Here is a 24,425-nt window from a genome sequence, read left to right as displayed (position 1 = left end):
TTTGTTAAATTAGTAAGCTTAACTTTACACTCATTGCTAAATCAACAAATTCTGCCCTTTGGGGCAGCCGTTTGCTCACTGTCTGGATTTATTTCTCACTTATTTTCAGGTTTTTCTGTTTGGGATGTCTACAGTCACTAGAGGGACACACCTGTGTTGAATAAGTAAAAGGCTAACGGTTAATGGTAATATTGTTGGATATTGCACAAGCAAATAAATTGGCAAAGCTTCTTTTCAACAAAACATACCTTTATTACCTTCGTGTACTCAAAACACTAAATATTTGCCTATGGAAGGGCATATACATGTGTATGTATGTGCTTTAAAATATATATTAATAAATCTGATTATATTATATATGAAAGCATAAAAATATGATACAAAATATTAAGAAACCAAGCAAATTTAATGCTACAGATATTGACATGAACTAGGAAAGTAATAGAAGTACAAAAGGGCTTTGCATAAAGCAAAACAGAACTAAAAATATGTCCATCCAAAGGTCTAAAAACCTAAGTTGAACAATCCAAAACAAAATCTCATATAAGTGTAGCACAAGTAGCTATTATATTATTCTGGATCAAATTTTCATCTTCATCCAACTGAATACATACTATTGCTAAGAATCATTATTCTAGGAAGGTATAAATATATAACTTGAATATCAGCAAACTTTAAAAACAATGATGATTCTTTTAGAATTTCCCTTTTCTTCAGAGAGGCTAGGTTCTCAGATCTAATAAGAAGTAAAACAGCAAAGAATGAAGCCATTTTCTTGTGGAAGAGAAACATTTCACCAGACAGTTAAATAAAGTACAAGCCACAAGCCACTCAGAGTGGAGCAGGGACTGTTGCCTCTACTTCCTTTGTCAAACTACCCTCTCCTACCACCCATTCACCGCATCCCACTGTATAAAAACCTCCATGGGCCATTCACTGAAATTTGATGTTGTTAATTCATTCCTCTCTACGTATTTCACAGCTGGTCATTAAGACCTATTAATCAATGATACATAACTGGACATAGAACAAAAGTTGAATTTTCAGCATCGTATTACTCACATCGTGATACTCCATAATTATTATTTGAGGAAGAGAGATGAGAAATTCCTGTCTTCTAAGTCTGTTCACTCAAGGTTCCTGACTTTTCCAATGAGAATTAATTCCTCCTGGTGCTTAGCACTTATTTTAGCTCTTCTCACAATCTTACTTGTGCTAAGCAATTAGTTACATATCATGTCAATCTCTCACCTTCATTAGACTTTGAGATTTTGAATATTGAGCTTGTCAGCTTACAAGCTATGATATTTACAAGCTATGATCTACTATTTCATGAGTGCTTACTAAGGGTCAGCACTGCAGTAAGCACTTTATGTGCATTATGAACTATCCACATGAAAAGTCCTTATTTTACAGATGAGGAAATTGAGGTATAGAGAGGTTAAGAAACTTTCCAAATAAGTGGTAATAAACTTCAGTCAGACTCCGAAGTCAGGGCTCCTAAACCACTACTGCTACTTACTTTTTAACAATCAGTGCTTTTTAAATAGTAAGTAATCAATAAATAAACCTATTTAGTTAAATGTGTTGAATATCTGCTGAGTGTTTTACATGGTCCTTGCTATCTACACATATCCATAATCAACCTGAATGAGTTTGAGTAGGAATAATTTTTGCACATTTGACAGATCAGACAACTAGTCAAAGGACCATGAACTGTCTTCCTATAGTCACACCCTGGTTTGTGCCAGGGCTAGCACCATTAGACTCCTGGACCTCTATGTAAAATATTGCACCTCAACTCCACGAGGAAGCTGTGAATAAATTGCAGTTTTTCTGATGTTAAAGATACCTTTAAAAATATGAAAATTGAAAGTAAAAACTCTGAAAAGCAAGCACCTGGAGTGAAAAGAATTGCTTAATTATATAATATGTAATACTCAAATAAAATTTTAATACTTAAAAATCTATGCCAAATAAATATATCTGATTTTCAAGTGTAAATTCAGGAGCTGTCAATACAAGTAGTGTTCTGAATTTGTAAATTTGAAACTATTATATTAACTCTATCTTTTGGGTCAGAAAGAGTAATTCAGCAAGATACTGCTATGGATGCACATAAATGTGGGAGCTCTCACACAAGTTTTCATTAACAGGTTAAAAATTTAAATTGTTCAAAATTTAAATTCACAGTTAATATGGTGTTCCTCCTTTAGGTTTACTGCCACAAAATTTAAGATGCATTATAATATGCCAAAGGCAAATTCAGGAACCATATTCCCCTGTCAGTAGAAGTGACTCTTATAAAACCTACCTTGTGTGGTAAAGGTAAGGGGGGTGCTCCAGTCACTCCAGATTCCTGGGCCATCCAGTCTCTTGCTCCTCACCTGAACCTCATATGAAGACCCAGGAAGCACACTGTCTACTAGCAGAGATGTAGCTGAGACAATCTCATCAGCCTGTTAAATATTATTTGAAAACATCAGAGCATCAGGTCGGTGTGAAACCTTTACCAAAACTGATCACAAGCAGGTCTCAACTAATCTTAAAGAATTAAAATCTTACAGAGTACTTAGCTGGCCACAGTGGAATTTAAAAGAGATCAATAACCCAATAACAAATGTTTGACTGACAATAGTCAATAAAATTTTAAATAGCCTGTAAGTCCAAGGAAAAAAATCACAATGATAATCAGCATTTAACTGAATGATAATGAATATTGACCTTTGAAAATTTGAGAGATACAGCTAAAGTCAGTGGGAAGCTTCAAGCCTCTGCTGACATCTGTAACACACACGGTAGAAGATGATGCACAGGGGTGGACAGAGAACTATAAACATTCCTAGAGCAAAGTGTCACAGAAGGAGGGCATGAATAATTTTAAGGACCCAAGGCTGATGATCAGCTATAGTGAATCAAAATATCTAAGAGACTTAACTGCATGAAACAACCAATGATGTACTCCAAAGATACTGAACTCCCTGGCTCATTAGACTGTGGGGCACCACAGACTAAAAATGGCGAAAAGCATCAGAAATGCATTAAACAATTTCAGATCACCTGTAGTTCAAATCCTATTATCTCCATTTTACAGATGAGAAAGCTAAAGCCCAGAGAAGCCGCAACTGCTTTTTCCATACATGACACCGGATTCCCATTCTGTTCTTTATGAATATAAAGTCTTAAAAAATTAGCCCAGATCTAAAAAGACAGGTTTTTACCTCTAAATTAGATAACAATTAGTTTCACAAATTAAAGTGCCAAAGTCTCTGCATGGCCCACAAGGCTCTTTATGACCTCCTCCTCTCCTCCCCCTCCTTGATGATCCACTAATACTATTGCCCTCACTCACCACCCTGGCCTCCAGCTTCTCATACAGCTTAGAGCCTCTGAATTGCTATTTTCCCTATTTAGACTCCAATTCTATATCTACATCACCACTTCCTTCAAATCCCTGCTCAAATATCACCTTCTCAAGGAGAGCTTCCCCTACCTCCATTTAACATTTCAACCCACCCTCTCCCACTAGCATTCCCAAGCTCCCCTCATCCTGTTCTACTACACAATGGATCCTGAGTTCTTGGCACCTAGAAGGCGCTCAATACTTACTGAAAGAACGAAAAAAGGATTTGACACACTACACATGTTTGTACTGCATGTAAACAAATACATTGAGCAATAAGAAAAAATAAGGATGACGTGTAAAATCAGAAACCAGAGAAGGTCTTTAGGTGAAAATATTATAATTATGAATTCAATAATTCTGTATCTGGACTTCTTGTAGCCATTAGTTGTGCATGTGTGTGTGTGTGGTGTGTGTGTGGGGGGGGGTGTGTGGTGTTAATGAGAGGGAGAGGGAGGAGAGGGAGAGGGAGGGTGAGAAGAAGAGAGAGAGAGAGAGAGAGAATTGATCTAATATACATAAACATTTGGAAAAGGAACTTTTCCTCGCAGTAAATTCTGGGAGGAATTTGTCATGCTCCTCAAAATATAACATGGATTTACATGTAAGAGATATTGAGTAACATCAAACAATTTTTCTAAAATCATTTTATGGAAGATGCAGACATGCTGTATATATGCTCATTTCTTATGCTGCTCTCGAATGAATGCCAGTGGTATGATATTAAATTATGACTGATTCTGCTCCAGAAGCAATATGCACATTTGGTATGCAGAGGTGTTCTGTATGGGATTTGGAGGGGGTCTCACCTTTCCTTAATTGCTTCTCAACTTTTCATTTTATTTACTAAGATATACTTACTTTTCTCATATTTTTTGTAGAATTCTCTGAATATTTCACTTGATATTGAAGTTGAAATGGTACCAATGTTGGGCTGGACCAAGAAATCTTTAAATTACCAGTATCTGTGATTTTCATACACAAACCTAATGGTGGATCAGGCTTCACTTAAGAAAAAAAAAGAACACTTTTAAGTCATGTAATTTTCATGATAATCATAAAGTGAAGTCAAAATGAGTTTTTAGCATATCCTATTCTTTCAACTAAAGTGCCTTTATTCAAAGGCTACTTACAGAACCAAAATATTGGTTCTACTCCTGTACCTTACTATAGCAATCCATGTATCTTCATTTCCTTCTCCCTACATGGTAAAAACTATAAATCAGTAAATGATGTTATTTTGATAAATGTGAATTCCTGCTGTAAAAAAGCCTGCCTTACTTTATTTAACCTAGCTTTTGCCATGCTTATTTGAAGCCTCCCCTGACAAAACCCACTGTTTTAGCAAATGACAAGGGGAAAAAGTATATTACAGAGCACTATTTGGAAAATGCATATAAATTTTGCATGCAAAAGTCAATGCACATATTCATGCAAATTCATGTAAATATGCATGCAAAATTCAGTATATTTATTACTTTTAAAATACAACAAATCCAGATATACCCATTCAAATAGCCCAAACCATGCACAGTTTACATGCAGTAAACACAGCATTAGCAGGCCCTGGCTTGTCACCAGAAATGGGGATGGAGTTTCTTATCCTAATGGGGTATTTAACTCAGTTTATAATTTCTGAGTTCACGTGTATATGTGTTTCTATGTACACCTATGCATTTGTGTATATTCATACATGGAGATTTGTGTGTGTGTGGCTTTAAACATAGAACATAATCTTTAAATCATTTGTAGAAACAACACAAACATCTTACAATAAAGGATTGATTGAATAAATAATGATTCATCCCTTTAAGCTAAATCTATACAGCCTTTAAAAATCATATTAGAGAAGAATATTGAAAATGTTTAACACTGTTAGTTTTAAAAGTTTATTAAACAACATCTATACTTGGATTCCTGATTTATTAAAATTTACAAATTAAAGGATATTTGTAAATACATATTAAAATAGAAATAAATGCCAAAATAGTAGATAATAAATGAATAAAATAATTTTTCTTCTTTGTGCATCTCTATGCTTTCAAGATTTTTGTGATTAACAGTAATTACTCATGAACACAGAAATCACCATTACATTGAAATATTTACTGACTTTTATTTTCAAGAAATAAAATGGCACATTCTTTACACATTCCATATTTTCATGAATTTAGTCATAGTTTCTTTTCTTTTCCTTGAGTTAAAATTAATGAAGTTTTTACTTTCTGTGGCATATTACAAATTTTAGTTACTTTAAAGCAGGGATATCTAAACTCTAAAGTCCAGAAACAGCAGGTGAAATTCACTGAGTTCTCGTGACCAATAAGACAGAAAACAAAGACACCAAACAGAAGTGAAATCATAAAATTATAAACTATTTTACATTTCCTATTTGCATACATATATGTCTTCATATTAGAAATCTAAAAATAAATCTTTCCCTGGACCCCCTATGTACTCAGTCCCAGACCCCATCTACCTGCTTCTTTCAGAGGAAAATTCCTCCAAAGAGCTGGCATACTCACTTTCTCCACTTCGCATCCCATTTTCCTGAGCAACCTATTCTGATCAGGTCTTCCTTCTCACTAGTCCACTGAAACTACTCTTACCAAGGTCACTACCCTTTGCCAAATCCAATGTCAACTGTCTGATTCATTTTACTCCATCTCTCAGCAGCATTCCTACTGTTTGTTCCGTGAGTAGCTGAAATACTTTTTTCACTTGGCTTCCAGGCCACCACACTCCTTTACTCCTCTTTTCTCTCTGATCACCCCTCAGTCTTTCCCTCACTGAACTCTAAATACGTGATCTCATACAATCCCATAAACATCTGTATGCTAGAGACTCCCAAATATATATCTCCCCTGAACTCCAGGCTCATATATCCAACTACGTACTCAACATCTCTTCGGTTTCTAATAAGCATCTCAAACATAATATGTCACACACCTAATCCTCTCTAATATCCCCATCTCAGCATCTGGTACCACTATTCTGGTACCACCCAGGTCCAAGCCTAACTATTATCCTTGATTCTTCTCTGTCCTTCACACTCCATACCCAATCCACTAGAACATTCAGTCAGCACCATCTCCTAAATAGATCCCAAGCCTGATCAGTTCTTTACTTCTCCACTGCAACAACCCTAAGCCAACGGGACAATTCCAACAGCTTCCTATCTGATTCCTCTGCTTCCACTCTTGCAACTATCCTTCCTTCCTTCCTCATCAATTTCCTTCTTCACATGCAGCATAAATTTTAAACATATGCATGCTTACACACGCACACATGCACGCACACACAAACCCTTGATCATATCACTCTCCTGGTTCAAAAGCCTCCATTGCAATTAGAATAAAATCCAAAAGTTGTAACCCTGGTTTATGGTATGACCTGGACCCAGATGACTCTCTAACCAACATCTCTAAATATTTTCCTACTTCATTCACTCCAAGCAAAAGAGTCTTGTATTTGGTTCTTCCAACTTCCAAGCTCATTCCATCCCAGGAATTTTGTGAGTGCTATTCTTCCTGCTTGGAGCACCTTTTGTTTTTGCATGGCTGTCTCTTTTTCTTTCAGCTTAAATGCTATCTCCTAAAAGAGGACATCTATAACTGAAATAATAGCCCCTACACCTGACATTCTCCATCACACAACTTCTCTTATTTCTTTCATAGCACTTTTTTAGATATTATCACATATACCCCAATACAAGGAAAGATTTTTTCCCCAAAATTATCCAAAATAAGACAAAATCATTTTTAAGGTTCTTATAAAGTCTATCGCAGCAACTTCTCTTAACTACTTTACTTTTAAAAACAATTTAATTCAATGCTGGCTCTAAATATTTCTAAAAATCACCTGATAGAACTGGTTTTAAAAAGAGAAAATGATGATACTTTATAGATTTTGTATTTTTCCCTGTGGTATAACGTCATGACTGAATTCCTTGGATATCATTGTAATTACGTTGTGGAGATCACAAATATATCCCTAGAGGACAAGTTATTTAAAAGTCCTAATGTTAAATATGATGTCATTTGCAGATTCAAAAAGTGCTATGTCCTCAGTAACTTAGATAGAAGTGAAGGTAAAGCTGTGTGGGAAAGTGTGTCAGATACTTGGAAAAGTGGCTCTAGTGATGTCAAAAACAATGATGCAGAGATGCATATAAAGAGTTTGTATACAATCATTTCAGGAAATGTAAATGTAAAATAGTAACACTGTTAAATTATGTATCATATGTAATATATAATTTAACATACACATACAAAACTGAGTTAATAAATTAAATAGTTTGTTAACATTCGCCTATATTATTCACACTGAATAACTGAATACACGGAATATATGTAATTATACATTCCAGTTGATCAAATAAATTTGGGGAATCTTTGCACTGAAAATATGGGCCTTTGCCTATTATTTGAGTTTTTCTTAAGGTCAGATTTGTACTGCAAATTATTTGTTTACGTTTTTCCTGTTTCTCTCTGCCCACTACTGTCTGCCCCTGTTCTGTGAGGCATTCACCATTGTTTCCCCAGCTCCTAGGTCAGTGGCTGACACCCATGAGCCTCTAAGAAATGTTTATTGAAGGCATAAATTCAGGTAAAAACAAGCTTTCAATTATTTTCAGAAATAGCTATCTGAGATGTGAAAAAGTAATAACCAAGCAATAAATATCCATTAGACGGATCCAGGATTTAAAGAAATCAAACTGTTTTCAAAAAGAATTTAAGTTACAATTGCAGAGATATCTATACTGCTGTTAAATCATTCCAGAAGCAGCTTTTAATACTCCCTAGAACTACACTTACCATCTTTAGAGTGTTGGTCAAAGTAAGATAAGCTAGTGAAAAATTTTGTAAGCAATCTTCAACCTGTTTGTAGGACTGATGTTGATATTCATTACCTTTTTTATGCACAACTTACCAACATTAATGGGCTGGACTGACATTGGAGGTGAGTGAAAAATTACTCCACCAGATGTGATTTTCAAATACATAAGAAGGGTGTAATTGATTTTGACTGTTGGCACCGGCACGTGACATTCACAACATTCATGAACACTGCAGTTGCACTGAACAATCTGAAAATTGCTTTTCTGGGGGAGCAGGGGTGACTCTTCTAATACTTCAAGCCTATATGGAAAAAGAAGAGCTAAATATTAACACAGATGTGAAAGCACTGGATATATTTAAAATGTAGGACACAATATCCAAACTGAGGGCAGCTATTCTGCACACTCAGCTTAAAGAGCATCTGGGGAAAAAAGATACATTACAACAAGGATACAAAGACAAGGTTTAAAGCAGGTTAGCCGTCAGAAATAAAATAAACAAGAAGACAGTGAAGTACTGAAAGGAAAGAAAAATTGTGATCCTAAACCCTATATGCAGTAAAAATATCTTTCAAAATAAACATGCAATAAAGCCTTTCTCAGACACGCCAAAATGGAAATAACTCATTATCTAAACCTGCATTATAAAAAATGCTAAAGGAAGTCCTTCAGGCAAAAAGAAAATGATAGTAGATAGAAGTCTGGTTCCACACAAAGAAATGAAATTTAACTAAAAGGGTAGATATTTACTGACTGATTAAAGCAAAAATAATAACCATGTAGTGTTGGGTTTATAACATAGGTAGAAGTAAAATGTATGACATTAGTACCAAACTTGGGGAAGGGGGAGATCTGTAAGTACACAGTTGTAATGTTCTTCTACTATACACAAAGTGGTGTAATAGCAGCTAGAGGTATAATATCAGTTTGACTATAATAAGTCAAAGACCTATATTCTAAATCCTAAAGCCACCACTAAAGTAATAAAACAAGAAGTTACAGCTAATAAGCTATGATAATCAGCCAATGGTGTATGAGTGTAAAGATAGAAAAATAGATTAATGGAACAGAAGAGAGACCAACACCTATATGTACAATCAATTTTCTACAAAGGTACAAGCAGTTCTGTGGAGAAAAAGTAATCTTTCCAATAAATTGTGCTGGAACAGTGGGATATCTACATGCTCCCCACCCCAAAAAGTAACTTTAATCCACACCTCCCACCAGATCTAAAAATTAATTCAAAATGGATCATCAATCCAAATGTCAAATCTAAAGCTATGAATCTTTTAGAAGAGAATATGGGAAAAATTTTTTGTGGCCTTGGTTTAGATAAGAATTTCTTAGATGCAACACAAAAGCATGATCCATAAAAGAACAAATTGATATTGTTATAAAGTAGAAACTAACACACCACTGTAAAGCAATTATACTCCAATAACGATGTTAAAAAAGAAAAAGAACAAATTGATAATTGGACTTCTGTCAAGATTGAAAACTTCTGTTCTTCAAAAGACACTGTGAAAGATAAAAAAATAATAAAAGACAAGCCATAGACTGAGAGAATACATTTGCCAGTCATCTCTCTAATAAAGGACTTGAATCCAGAAGATATAAAGAACTTTCATAACTCAATAATAATATTAAAAAATCCAATTAAAAATAGGCCAAAATGTCAATAGTCACTTCTCCACAGAATACATAGAATGAAAAGAAGCATGTGAAAAGAAGCCTCAAATCACTAGTTATTCAGGAAATGCAAATTAAAACCCCAATGAAATACTACTATCCACATATTAGAATGGTCAAAATTGAAAAGATTCATCGTATCACATACTGAAGAGGTATGCAGGAACTGGAACTCTAATACACTGCTGGTAGGAATGTAAAATGATACAACTTTGGAAAACAGTTTTGCAATTTCTTAAGCTGTTAAACATACACTTACTATATAATTTACATATTCCATTCCCAGGTATTCATCCAGGAGAAATAAAAGCATATTATCTTTACAGAGATCTGTACACAAACAAGTACAGAGAACTGTAGCAGCTTTCTTTGTAAGAGCCAAAACCTGTAAACAACTCATTTATCTATCAATAGGTGAGCAGATAAACAAACTGTGGTATATTCATATAATGGAATGCTACTCAGCAATGAAAAGGAATGGACTGCCAGTAGATTCACACAGCATTAATGAATCTCAAAATAATCACGCCTTGTGAAAGCAAGACAAAAGTTCTGTAGGAATGCATTTATATAAAATTCTAGAAAATGCAAAGAAACCTGTGGTTACAGAAAGGGGCAGATCAGTCATTGCCTGGGCAGTGGGGGATGGGAGGTGGGGCTGGTGGTAGGGTACCACAGGTAGGAGTAGAGGGTGGGATTACAAAGGGGCAAGAAGAAATTTTGTGATTGACGATAGATTCATTTTCTTTATTATGGTGAAGATTTTATGAGTGGTTTCATATATCAGAACTTATCAAGTTTACACTAAATATGTACAGTTTATTTTATATTCTTATATGTCAAAAAAGCTGTTTAGGGCTTCCCTGGTGGCGCAGTGGTTGAGAATCTGTCTGCCAACGCAGGAGACACAGGTTCGAGCCCTGGTCTGGGAAGATCCCACATGCCGAGGAGCAACTAGGCCCGTGAGCCACAACTACTGAGCCTGCGCTTCTGGAGCCTGTGCTCCGCAACGAGAGGCCACGACAGTGAAAGGCCTGCGCACCGCGATGAAGAGTGGCCCCCACTTGCCACAACTAGAGAAAGCCCTCGCACAGAAATTTAGACCCAACACAGCCATAAATAAATAAATTAAATTAAAAAAAAAAAAAGCTGTTTACAAACAAAAGGAAATCTAGGGAAAAGTTTTTAAGCAATACTTTGCCTGCCACTGTAAACCTACAAATGAATGGGTTAACTTTAAAAAATAACTGTAATTATCTTATAGGGTTACCCAACTCAAGGCATAGAGAATAACAGCATGCAACCAAGACACAGAGAGTTGTTATTTCTGATTTTTTCATGTTTGTTTTTTTAATCTGTCTCATCCCATGGAGAGTCTAAGCCTTGGTATAAATGAGAAGACTTTAGGGTGGAAGTTCATGGCAGGGGCGGGGGGGTATCCATGCCTCATATTCCCTGTCTTGCTTGAGCTACCCCCATTCTGTCCATAAACACCTGCTGCCTCGTATCCAAGCCACTGCATGCTTTTTAAAGAACCTGGGGACAGGGAGAGAGTATTAATATTTAGGCATGATCACTGCCTTCAGAAAAGACCTCAGTCCTTTTGGAGGAAAAAGCTGTAAGAGATAAATATACTAACTAAAAATTCAATGTCGAGAAACTGTTGCTTTAGAAACTGTGCTAGGTAGCCTATACATGAGTATTCAGATATAAACACAACATGAGAGAAACGGACCCTAACCTTTCCATACACAGCCCACGACTATTAAGTGTTTTGAATTATGATAGATTTTTCAAGTTTCCTGAGCTAGACTTTAGTATTCCCTTAGTCCTAAAAAAAAAACATCAATCAGGAAACAACATTTACAAGACATTTTAATGTGCAAAGCAATATCCTGGGCACTGTGGAAGGGATATTGTTATTGTAAGAAGCACACTAAATTAACATTGAGACCTAAATCAGGTTTTTCTGTTTGCTTATGAACCATAAGACCATAGACAAGTAAGTTCATCTTTGTGAGCCTTGGTCTCCTTAAACAGTAAAACAGAGAAAATGCCTGAACCATCTGTCTTTATAAAGTTGTTGTGAATATAAAGGACAATTACATAAAAGTATTTTTTAAAACTTTAAAGGGCTATACACCCAATTCCATTTTGAATTGGAGGTGGAATGACTTAGCACTTTCAACTTTGTCTAAATCTTTAAACAAATCCAATGAAATGTTATTTTTAAAAATATCACGCCATGGCTTTTATGTGTTTTTCAAATATTAAAATAAAAGCTTTTATCAGAAGAGTATGGAACAAGTTAAATGAATTATGGTATTCATGTCAGAAATATGCTTGCAGCTTGTATTATGCTTTGACTGAAGAACTCCCAAATTTTAAGCCACAAATAGAACTGAACAGAAAACAAGACACATATACTCCAGTAAAATTTTTTAAAGGATAGGAAATTCTGGTGATATTTTTCTTTTTTAAAACAAAAAGAAAAGTTAGAATTACACTGTCTTACTTTACATGGTCTCACCAATGCCATCTTTTTCTAAATACAGTGGACATTTGTATAATACGGCTGATTACCAATGAAATTAACTCGGTGGTCTCTCCACCACTTCACTGTTGTGTTCTATTTAACCAATCTATTTTCATTTTCTTTACAATTTAAATATATGCAAATATATATATATTCATAAAATGACTTTATACAATGATTATATATTATATAGTATGTATAGATACAACATATATTGTAGTATTTCATAATTTGTGTTTTTTTTTTTAAAAAAACTCCATTCAGTAATTTCCCAAACCACTCCAACAGATAACCCCAACATGAAAGTCTAAGAATGAACCTAAACCTAGTTTTCAAATGCTCTAAACAGGGGTGAGAAACCTGCAGCCCAAATAACACCCGTTTTTAGAAGGACTTCTTACATTAACCAATGGTTTAAAACAATACAAAGAAAAGAGGAAGAATATTCCATGATTCATGTAAATTATATGAAATTCAAATTTGTGTCCATAAACACAGTCGTGCTCATTCATTTACATATTAATTGTGACTACAAGGTTGTGATAGAGACAGTATGATGGGCAAAGTCTAAAATATTTACTCTCTAGACTTTTAAGAAAAAAATTTTTAATCCCAGCTATAGGCCAAAAACATTTTGTACTCCCTACAGGTGGGTATTTGATGGGCAAAAGACACAAAAACAAGGAAACCACATTAAATATATCATCAAATTTCATTACATAACATACTTGCAATGTACACGAAACACCTTGAGGATCACTAATTCAATTTTTCAAACCACCTTATAAGTTCCCTTATGAGGGAACTAATATCACCTACTTTACAAGTAAAAACCTGAGCTCAGAGAGAACGTAGACCTGGAATTCATCTTAAGTCTCATGCTTCCATGGTCAGTGCTCGTTTCATTACACCCAAGCTATCTTATCATTACAAGCTGTCTTATCATTACAAGATAAGTTTCACTTTTACCATTGTCATTTTATTTAGGGGATTGATAAAGACTTTAATGGTCACAACTAAAGGATAATTATAATCTGAATTATGTTAATATTTCTATAAATCAGAATATTAGAGAATTACAGAATTATTTCAAATTATTTTTTCCTTGAGGAAAACATTAGATATTTCTCATATTTATGACAGCAGAAGTTTCTCCAAGTTTGTGTGAAACCTGGAATACACCAGCTTTCTTACTTGCCAAAGTCAGCATTTGAACTCCTATTACCTTCCAAAAGATTTTTTAAAGTTTTAAGTATTTAAGAACATCAAATGATACTTTAAAATTTTGATAATACTACTTTTAAACCATCAAAATTTTAACGTAGTTTAAGTTAAAATGATGATCAAATTTTTAAAATAAGAAGGAGATACACTGGCTTAAAATAACCAAAACTTAAGAATTTCTGAAATTCCTGAAAAATGTTTATGCAGCAAAATATTTTATGCGTTGCCAACACACACACACACACACACACAAATTCAGTGCCACTATTTATTTAATTTCTCTATATGTGAGTAAACTTTACTTGCAAGTGAAAGTAGTGAAAAAAATTGTCAAATAAATTTTAAATTTGGCTTCTTTGCAAATTTCACAATTTGGGCAATATTTCTACTCAAAAATTAGATATATAATTAGTACTGAAATTTCATCTTTTAGGCACAAATGCTTTATAGAAAGCACATTCTATCATCTGACCTTTGATCAAATTACTTGTTCCCCCCAAATTTTTCTATGAATATATTAATGCTTCTCTAAGCAAAGCTCTACACTAAATTATTATAGGAATAACACCAAATGAGTGTTCTTGACTGTGACATAAACTGAGAGCAAAACATAGTGGGCAAACCAATAAACATGAATTGGAACCTTTAGCATTAGCTTTGGGTATAATTTAATCAAGTCACATTTTAAATCTCAGACTGGTAACCTATACAAATGTTACTCCCCAAAATCTAGTTTACCAATCCCAAGTAATTTCAAAGAACAGGTTAGTGTCCCAGACTAGTCTCATCATAATAGATTCCTGGACCCTCCATGGAGAATTCAGTAGGTCTGGGGCCAAGGAATCTGTTTTTAGTAAGTGTCATAGACCAGCGGTTCTCAAAGTATGGTCCCCAAGCCAGTAACATCAGCATCATCTGGAAATTGATAGAAATGTAAATCAAGCCCAGACCTCATGAATTAGGCCCAGGTGAGAAGTTGACTTAGATGTATTTCATCAAGGAGACAAATTTAAGAAGCATTCTGTAAAACACAAAGTACTCGTCAGATGCACAATATCACCAAACAAATGGAAAATCAACAAGGATGAGAGGGAGGAAGAAAAAAGAAAGAAAATAAAAAAGGAATGCAAACAAAAACAAATAGACCTAAATGTACATCAAGTTAACAATACAACCATCTGAGGCGGAAGGGGAGGGGATATCCTAATTAACTTCAGAACACAGAATTTTAGCAAAGGCAAAATGAGTCTAAACAAACATTGCACTCTAGTTACCCTATTTGTTTTCTATGGTGGTATGGCTTAGCTATTCCAACACTGCTTTGTGTGTATTCTAGGACTGAGCAACTAGGTAATATATTGTTGGAAAGAGAAGCAAGATTTCTCACTGCTAGAAAAAGGAGTTACAAAAAAAAAGAAAGAAAAGAAAGGCTAGGATAGATCCTGTGGTTTTGAACTAGAACAAGAGACATTAGTATGAACACATGCTTCTTTTTTTTTTTTTAAACATCTTTATTGGAGTATAATTGCTTTACAATGGTGTGTTAGTTTCTGCTTTATAACAAAGTGGATACATATACATATATCCCCATATGCCCTCCCTCTTGCAACTCCCTCCCTCCCACCCTCCCTATCCCACCTCTCTAGGTGGTCACAAAGCACCGAGCTGATCTCCCTGTGCTATGCGGCTGCTTCCCACTAGCTATCGATTTTACGTTTGATAGTGTATATATGTCATGACACTCTCTCACCCTGTCACATCTCACCCCTCCCCCTCCCCATATCCTCAAGTCCATTCTCTAGTAGGTCTGTGTCTTTATTCCCGTCTTGCCACTAGGTTCTTCATGACCTTTTTTTTTTTTTTCCTTAGATTCCATATATATGTGTTAGCATACTGGGCTTTTAATATGTGTATATAAAAATATAGAATTGTGAGTATTATATATACACATTATGTGTGTACTGTGTGTATGCATACATATAACTAACTCTGTAGCTGAGTGGGCCTAGAAACAATACCACCCAAGTAACAGTGAGCATCTAGCCCCCCGATACCACTTTGTAAACATCATTCTCCAACAGAAAGGAATCAGGGCTCCTTGGAAAAATGGCTGATTCCAGTGTCAGAGCAGGAAAAGTATAAAATCAACCTGAAACATCTTGCAGTGCTAGAAAGTAAGGAGTCCTATTTAAAAAAAAAAAAAGATCTAACACATCAAAAGGACACAGAGGCCAGTTTACATAAGTGCCCACTGCCAAATATGGGACAGTGTGAGCAATAAAATAAATAATGATAGTAACTAAATATAGCTCACAAAGTAAAATAATAATCCATGAGTCCATCTTGATAGGAAGGAAGAAAGGAAGGAAGGAAGGGAGGGAGGGAGCAAGGGAGGAGGAAAAAAGGAGGGGGAAGGAAAGAAAAAAGGTAAGAGAGAAAGAATGGAAAGTGTACTTCTCACAGATCCTAGCACTGTGGCCTGCACACACTGTTTTTTAATTAAATAACACTATGCCTAAAATGTCCCAATTAACATTGAGCACATTTGTTTACAAATAATGCATCTTTCTTATCTAAAAATTTCAGTTGTTCTTTTTTATATTGTCAATTTCTCTCCTCATTACGTTCATGTTTTCCTTTATATCCTTGAGCATGTGGAGCATGCTAAAACTAACTGTCTGCTAATTCTATTATCTCTGCCATTTCTGGGTCTGCTTCTATTGTCTATTTTTTCTTTTGGGGTTATGTTTTCCTGTTCCTTCATATATGTACCATTTTTTACTGGATGCCAGACATTGTGAATATTACATTTTTGAGTGTTGGATTATGTTATTTTGCCTTAAAGAATGTTGGATTTTGTTCTGGCAATCAGTTAAGTTACTTGGGTGACTTAAGTGTGAACCTTTTAAGCTTCTTTTAAGCTCTTTTGGGGGGAGTATATAATAGCCTTGACTCTAGGGCTAATCTGGCCCCACTTTTAAAGTGTGGCTATTATGGGGTTTCCACTGAATGTCAGTGATACTCAACAAGGTCTCTCTGAGTCTCCCTGTTGGAAACTTTCATTATTCCTGGCCCTGTGTGACCTCTGGGAATTTCTTAGATTACAGCTCCTGGTAATTGTTCTCTTCCTAGAAGTTTTCTTGCCCAAGATCATAGACAGATGGGTATTCAGCCAAAGAATCAAGGGGACCCCAGTGCTAATTCCTGTGTACCTCCCTGCTTCAGGTACCCTGCCCTATGAATCAAGCCCCCTTTTACCCTCTGAACTCTTCTGTCTCCTCAATTCAGCAATATTGCTGGGCTCTGCTTGAGTTCCCCAGCCTTGTGCCATGTCCTGGAAATTGCCTCCAGCCTGGAAAACCTGAGTAAAATAGAACTTACTTTGTTTCCTCCTCTCAGGAATCACGTTCTGTTCTGCCTTTGTCCAATATCTGAAAATAGATGTTTTCTACTTTTATCGACTTTTCTAGTTGTTTATGACAGAAGAGTAATCCCAGAACTTATTATTCCCTCATGGCCAGATGTCAATTTTGCTGACTTTTTATATTAACTTCTGAAGATATGTATTCACACAGTTCAAAACTTGGTTTTCTTTAAAGGGAGTAGTGAAATGGGGTGATTACTTGATGGAAATGTGTGATCAAGGAAATCTATTACTGCAGCATGTGTATCAGCTGAGAGGAAAACCTGATGATGCAGAAGAGAGAAGGGATAATTGCCGGAAAAAAGTCCTTGAGTGACAACAGGGGATGGGACTCAAAACACAGAAGAAAGGGTTCATTTTAGATTGGAACCCAGGGAATTCATCAGCAATTAAAGAAAACAGGGAAACTGCATAGGCACAGACATGAGCAGGCTGGTAGATTTTGGTGAGAAAAGCAAAAACTTGAACCCGCCCCCTCCCCCTCCTGCTTTCCCAGTGAAAATCAAAAACAAGGTCATCAGCGAGTCTCTTTGGCTCTCTCTAAGGAAAGCCAGCTGCCATGTTGTAAGGTGCTCTATGGCGAATACACAGGACAAAGAACTGAAGAAGGCCTCCAGTCACAGCCTGGGAGAAACTAAGGCTTTCTGTCTAGTGGTCCATGAGGAACTTGGAAGCCTAGGGAGTGAGCTTGGAAACAGATCCTCCTGAAGTTGAACCTTGAAATAACTGCACTCCTACCTGACACCTGCATTGCAACCTTGTGAAAGACCTTAAGGCAGATGTCCCAGCTAAGCTGCACCTAGATTCCTGACCCACAGAAACTGTGAAATGATGAATGATTGTTGTTTTAAGCCACTAAATTTTGGGTAATTTATTATATGGCATAGATAGCCAAGGAAGATATTGGTACCTGGAAGTAGGATGCTGCCATAACAAATACCTAAAAATGTGGGTGTGGCTTTGGAGCTAGGTGATGGACAGAGGCTGGAAGTATTTGGAGAGGTATGATGGAGAAAGCCTAAAACACCTTGAACAGACTGTTAGTAGAAATCTACAGTTTGAGGACACTGCCAGTGAGGACACGAAAGGAAGTGAGGAACATGATATTGGAAACTGGAGGAAAGGGAGTCTTTCTTACATAGTGGTCAAAAGCTAAGTAACACATCTGCAGTTCTGTGGACAGTGTAGAATGTGCCTACTGATCTGGTGATCTATTTCAGGAGATTTCCAAGCAAGTGCTGAAAGTGCCTCTTGGTTCCTTACTGTTTCAAGAGGAGAGATATTCATTGACAAAAGGGCTGTTGAACAAAGGAACTAGTACTTGAGAGTTGTAAAATTCCCAGCCTCTCCAGATGGCTAAGGATGTTTGAAATGGCTTCTAAGCAAAGATCAAAGAGAAGGCAGAGGAGAGCTTATTTCTAAGAGATCTGCGGGCTTTTATCTAATGGAGTGAACCCCAGTAAGATTCCCAGGAGGCTGTGTGATCTTGTGAGAGAATTACAGTAGCAGAAACACTGCTAGCTTAGACTGAAGGAGTACAAAATGAAACAAAGCCACTGGATTCCCAAAATTGTGCCAACAGGAAGCATGCTGAGAAAACTACTCAGCTGCAGAGATGTATAACCTTTCATAAAAAAGGGAAGGTGACTCAGAGGGCAGAACCAAGGGCCCAGAGAGCAGAGCCAAGGGGCATGGAGATTTACTCCTGAGGTTGAGGTGACAGAGGGAATAGGCCTGACATGACGGGTAAGGGGAGAGATGGTCAAAAAGTGGGATCTTTGAAACTGAGATTAGAGAAAGAGCAAGCTTATCAGCAATGACAAGATCCATGAGAATGGGTAAGCTAGGTTGGGTGAAAAAGAGAAGAGTAAAAGTAAAGCTTTCAAGAAATTGAAGATCATCCAGGTTGATGCTGAAATCACCAAGAAAGCTGACAAGAGTGACAGTGAAGAGACAAAGTAAACTAGTTAGCAGTTACAAAAGTCCAAACTCCCTGAACGACCCTTGCTTATGCATCCACCTTGATTTCTCATCATTCCCCAGCTTCCCAACCACAGAACTTTTCAAGTCCTCAAATGTCTATATGTGACTGTGTTCCTTTGCAAATGCTCTTCACTCTCTCTGGCTCATTCTTCTCTGCCCCCTTATAATCTAGGCAGATACTTCTAGCATATGTTTCTGAAAGTCCCCATATTTATTACATCACAGCATTTTCAAACTTTGTTATGTTCTTTGTCTTTACTATCAGCTCCAAGAAGGCAAGGGTTGAGTCTGAGTTGTTTAACACTGTTCTCTACACTCAGCTCAGTGTCTGATGTACACATAGGCACCTCACAAAGGAAGAAGAGGATTTCCTTCCTAGGTCTAAGAGAAAATTCAAAAATAACACATTTGTATGGTATCTCTCCTTCAGTTTCTCTGACAAACATTAATATCTGAGCTTAAACAATGCTTTCCCTTAAGGGACATATTTATAGGGCTTTAAATCCCTTATAAACATTAGGTTTTAGTTCCTTTTAAATACATACTTATTTACACATGGAAGCATTTGAAAGACTTTTCTCATGAATTCTCTAATGTCTTGGGGAGGTGATTTTGATGAAAAACTTTTCTATAGTAACCATCCTTATGGATTTCCTCTTCCACAGAGGTTTCATTTGTTATGTTGGCCAGCTCTTCCTCCTGATCTGAAGAGTCTTATTTAAATTTTTGGAGATATATTGCCCAAAGATGCACACAAAAATAGAATTCAAGGTGGAAATAGTATGTGACAATTGGTAAAACTAACCAAATCATACAATGGAGACAACAATTAAAGTGGCAAGAAAAAAAAAAAAAGAAAAGAAAATCCTTCTCAAATTGCATGCAATTAGGTTTTCCTGTATTAATATTTTTAGAAACCTGAGTTCAAATAAAAGCAGGTCAAAAGAATCCACTAAATTCATCATATGAGCAAGTTGAAAAATCTATTTAGTTTATCATAATTTTCTCATTTTTCTGGGTCTTACTATTTAGATGAACAGACCAATGACTACTTAGCTGACTGAATTTCAAATTCCCAGCTGTAGCTAATTTACTGTGCAATTTTGTAATGTTCTGACATATTCATATATAATATCTTTTTCAGAAAATGCAGACCTCAGACATAACTATGGCCTATACATTATAAAAATTATAAAATATAAATCCTTACACATAGTCACAGAGCTTTAAAACTGAGCACATTACCCTAGCCCACTGATAATATTTCAAATTCTCTTGAATAGGCACCTAGTGAGATTTTAATCATCACCCAAAGTGTTCAGGTCATCACAAAAATGTACTACATTGCAAAGGAATACTTTTCTCTGAGCTAAAATCTGTCTTGGTTAATAAAGCAGGAAACTTTCTGCCCAGACGTCAAATATATCCTCATCCACCACAGTGCTTCCATTCTTCTCTCAATACTCTGAAGTTGAGGTGAGCCTCTTTCATTTTAAGACCAACCCTTCGTCTGTGCTCTTTTTCTGGAACTTGCCTATTCAACCATTCACTCTCTGTCATGTACCTTCAATGGGTCCCCTTCTACCACATCTTCAATTTTTCTCTCCCTGCTGGGTCATTTTCTATAGACTAGAAACAAGCTCATTCTTTCCCATCCTTTACATGTTCACCTTTGGCTGTGCATTGCCCATTACTCCTCCACCTTCCCACTTTACTACTTCAGCTAGGCTTCCTGGGCCTCTAGAGATTTACAGCCCAGTCATTCTGTTGTGGACATTTATCCACCTGGCCGCCCAGCATCTGCCTGGAAAATCTAATCTTCTGTTAGGCTGAAACACTAGCAGCTACGGCACATTCTCACCAATCAGATACTCCCATTCAAGACACTGGCCCTAATGAGAATTGCACTCATTAAAGCAGCAGGGGCTTCTAGATTCATCTAGTGACCAGCATTAGAGGTGGAAATCATCACAGAGACACTCAATGTCCAGATGTGACAGCAGGGGCACCCTATCTGGGCTACTCCTGTGGGGTGACTTTAAGAATTAGTCCAGGGAATTCCCTGGATGTCCAGTGGTTAGGACTCGGCACTTTCACTGCCGGGGACCCGGGTTCAATCCCTTGGTGGGGAACTAAGATTCCACAAGCCTCGCAGTGAGGCCAAAAAATAAATTAGTCCAGTAGTCTAACATAAGTTATAAATATTAACTACAGTCTGATAATCAGTACATAATGAGGATGGTAGCAGCTATGTGAATTTTCTTCTAAAATTTGTCTTATTTACCTTTACACCAGAAATTTTCAAATTTTAGTTCCATCAGATTCATCTAAAGGGCTTGATAAAATACAGATCGATGGGCCTCACCCCCAAAATTTCTGATTCTAGTTCTGGGATGGAGTTATCAAATTTAAATTTCTATAATATTTCCAGGTGATGTTGATATGCTTCTCAATGCTACCTGCCCACACATTTTTGTTATTAGCTCTTATTCATTCCTGAAGTTTCAACTTTTAGCTGTCTCCTTCCTTGGGAAACCTTCACTCCTCTTGCCACCAGTGCGCTAGACATCCCCACATAAGGCTCTCACACCAGTCTTGTGCTCCCACACCTTCGTGTGCCTACCAAGTGCACATCAGTAACCACTAAAACTGAAACCCTATTTTGATACATATTTGTACATATCTGTCCCAACCACTAGCCTGTGAGTGGCTCAAGAGCAGAGATCATAACTATTCTTTTTCTAGAAAAAGATAAGACAAAATATATTTTTTAAACTAAAGGCAAGATACAAAACAAAGAAGAATGTTGTATAAAGGTTAATGGGAAAATACATCAAGAAGATGTAACAACTAAGAACATAGATCCACCCAACAATATAGTCTAAAAATACATAGAACAACACATGGCAAAACAGTGAGAATAAATACATAAATCAACCATTGCAGTTATTTTAAAAAGTTTAGGTAAAATACACATTTAGTAAAGTCTATGAATACATCTTTTTCTTGACATTTTTGTTTCTTTAAAATTTTTTTACTGTGGTAAAATATACATAACATAACATTTACCATTTTAAGTGTACAGTTTATGACATTAAGTACATTCACATTGTTGGGTAACAATCCCTACCATTCAACTTCAGAACTTTTTTCATCTCCCCAAACTGAAACTCTGAACCCATTTAAACAAGAACTCTTCATTACCCCTCCCCTAGTCCCTGGTAGCCATCATTCTACTTTCTGTCTCTATTCATCTTTATATGGACAGTTTCTAGCACACTGCCCCTTAATTATATGACCTCAATAACTGCAGAACTGAGGGAGGTGAGTGACATTCTCCTTAAGCATCAAATAAAAGAAAAAATGAGCATGAATTTTAAAGAGTTAAAATTCAAATAGAAATGGTATGTATTATCACTGGAATTATTAGAAAACTTGAATGACATGTTAGCTGTTAGAATCATAAGTGTATGGCTGTTTGAAACCACCATCGTGGCTCTCTACCTAGCACAAATAAATAAAAAGCACTTACATTTTTAAGATAATAAAAAGATCAAATATGAGAGAAAAATCCACCAGAAAAAGAAATATAAACTATTTCCCCTTCTCCACTCAAATATCTAAGACTACTGAATTGAGTTCACGCTTCTTTGAGAATATATGCCCATCCATATCTGCAATGTCTTGCTACCTGAACCAACATGAGGAGAAAAGAGGAAACCTAATGGAGAAGAAGGTTGTATAAAAAATACAGAAATGTACATTGATATAAAAGGAAATGCAGAGATAGAAGAGCTTTCATAATCTACTTCTGTATATGGAAGCTCTTGCATTTCAAAAAAACTTGTGTCATGGAAATGTCCAAATTTATTTATTTGGTACTTACAGAAGATATAAAAGATGGACCTTAAGATCATAATTCTTGAAAGGACTCTTAAATAATGACTCCATATAGCAGATGAATAATTTCAAGTCCTCTTTCATCCAGCACTGTATGTTCCAGTTTGCACCTGAATTAAAAATAAACTAAATTAAACCCGAAAAAAACATTCTGAACAACTCAGTGAAAGAGAAGAGCTAAATTAAATTTACCAGTGTTCTGATACAACTTCCACTGCCCATTCTGAAAGAAAAAGAACAGGCTCTAACTGGTTGTATGTGTTTGCCCATTTAGTCCCTTTGGCCTTCAATTTCCTTTTTCATAAAGTAAGAGAATTAAATTCAATTATTGTTTCTCAAAAGTTTTTAAAATCCTGAACCACTTAAGTAGGACAGAAGACCCCAAAACTCACCTAGCTCAGTCCATCCTCACTTTCCAAGAGACGAGAGAACATGAAATATCAAGGTACAAACAAATTTGGGGCAGTATTTACGTGTCTGCTTTAGCAATAAAGCATGGTGATTCACATTGGAACTAAGATGCATATCTTAAATTCTTGTTATTGTAATATTATAGACCCCACATACAGCCTATGTGAGTATATTTCACTGTACACTGAAAAACTCACCTGACAATGATAAACTATTAGTGATTTGTAATTTAGAGAGCAAGAATAGCAATAGTTGAAAATCATGACTAACTTAAGACAACACTAATACTTATCTTTAAGCACCACTAACATATTTCCCCATTTGAAGGATTTCTAGCTAGTAGGGACTTTGCGTAGGTTGAGCCCTATGAAGTAAACAGCCCATATGGCAGAATATTAAATGGAAATCCTGAATAACCACCACTTAACCTAGTAATTTTAGTTACAAAAACTTAAACTCATTTTAAAATAATGAATTATTAGCCTTTATATATATACGTAAAATTAAAATCTGCATCAAAATCATTTCACTTGATAATCAAAAAAAGTGCTAACATTTTTTGATCATTTCACAGCTCATCACAGGGACCCTAACATTTTAAGTTCATTCTTAATATATTTAATAATCATTGGAATGGCTAAGTTAAGTTCCCTTACAAATTAAAAAAGTGTGTCATTTAAAATTAACTTAAATGCTTATAGCGTCAGTTGGAGACACTGGGAGTTATTATTTCTAACTTGTTTTAAAACTCTGATTTTATTGCACGGTTATGCTTTATCCTTACTCCTAACCTGATTTCAACAAACTGAGTGTTTCTTCCGTCTAATCAGTGGTGCTTTGGCCCTCCAAGGGACATCTGGCAAAGTCTGGAGATATGTTTTGATTGTCACAACTGGGGAGTGAGTGTTAACAGACATTAAGTGGGCAGAAGGCGGGGATGCTTCGAACATCCCACAATGCACAGAACAGTCCCCCATAACCAAGAATTATCTGGCCCACAATGTCAATAATTTTG

General features: G+C 36.0%; 1 protein-coding gene across 6 annotated transcripts in view; it reads right to left on the bottom strand.

Moving 5' to 3' along the window:
• Nucleotides 1-24,425, bottom strand: part of LEPR (leptin receptor) — a 102,441-nt gene that overhangs the window by 38,672 nt on the left and 39,344 nt on the right. For 5 of the 6 annotated variants that reach the window (XM_057530602.1, XM_057530609.1, XM_057530598.1 and 2 more), the window contains 4 exons: nt 22,986-23,109; nt 8,336-8,544; nt 4,265-4,410; nt 2,315-2,459 (listed from right to left, as the gene is read on the bottom strand). In XM_057530602.1, coding sequence (XP_057386585.1) covers nt 2,315-2,459; nt 4,265-4,410; nt 8,336-8,544; nt 22,986-23,109 — 624 coding nt within the window. Of the gene's footprint in view, nt 1-2,314; nt 2,460-4,264; nt 4,411-8,335; nt 8,545-22,985; nt 23,110-23,191; nt 23,259-24,425 lie in introns of those variants that run through there. The other variant, XM_057530613.1, reaches the window with a different exon arrangement.

This window comes from Balaenoptera acutorostrata, chromosome 1, assembly GCF_949987535.1.
Source record: "Balaenoptera acutorostrata chromosome 1, mBalAcu1.1, whole genome shotgun sequence".
NCBI classification, from domain to species: Eukaryota; Metazoa; Chordata; class Mammalia; order Artiodactyla; family Balaenopteridae; genus Balaenoptera; species Balaenoptera acutorostrata.
This window is presented reverse-complemented; position numbering and strand designations above follow the sequence as displayed.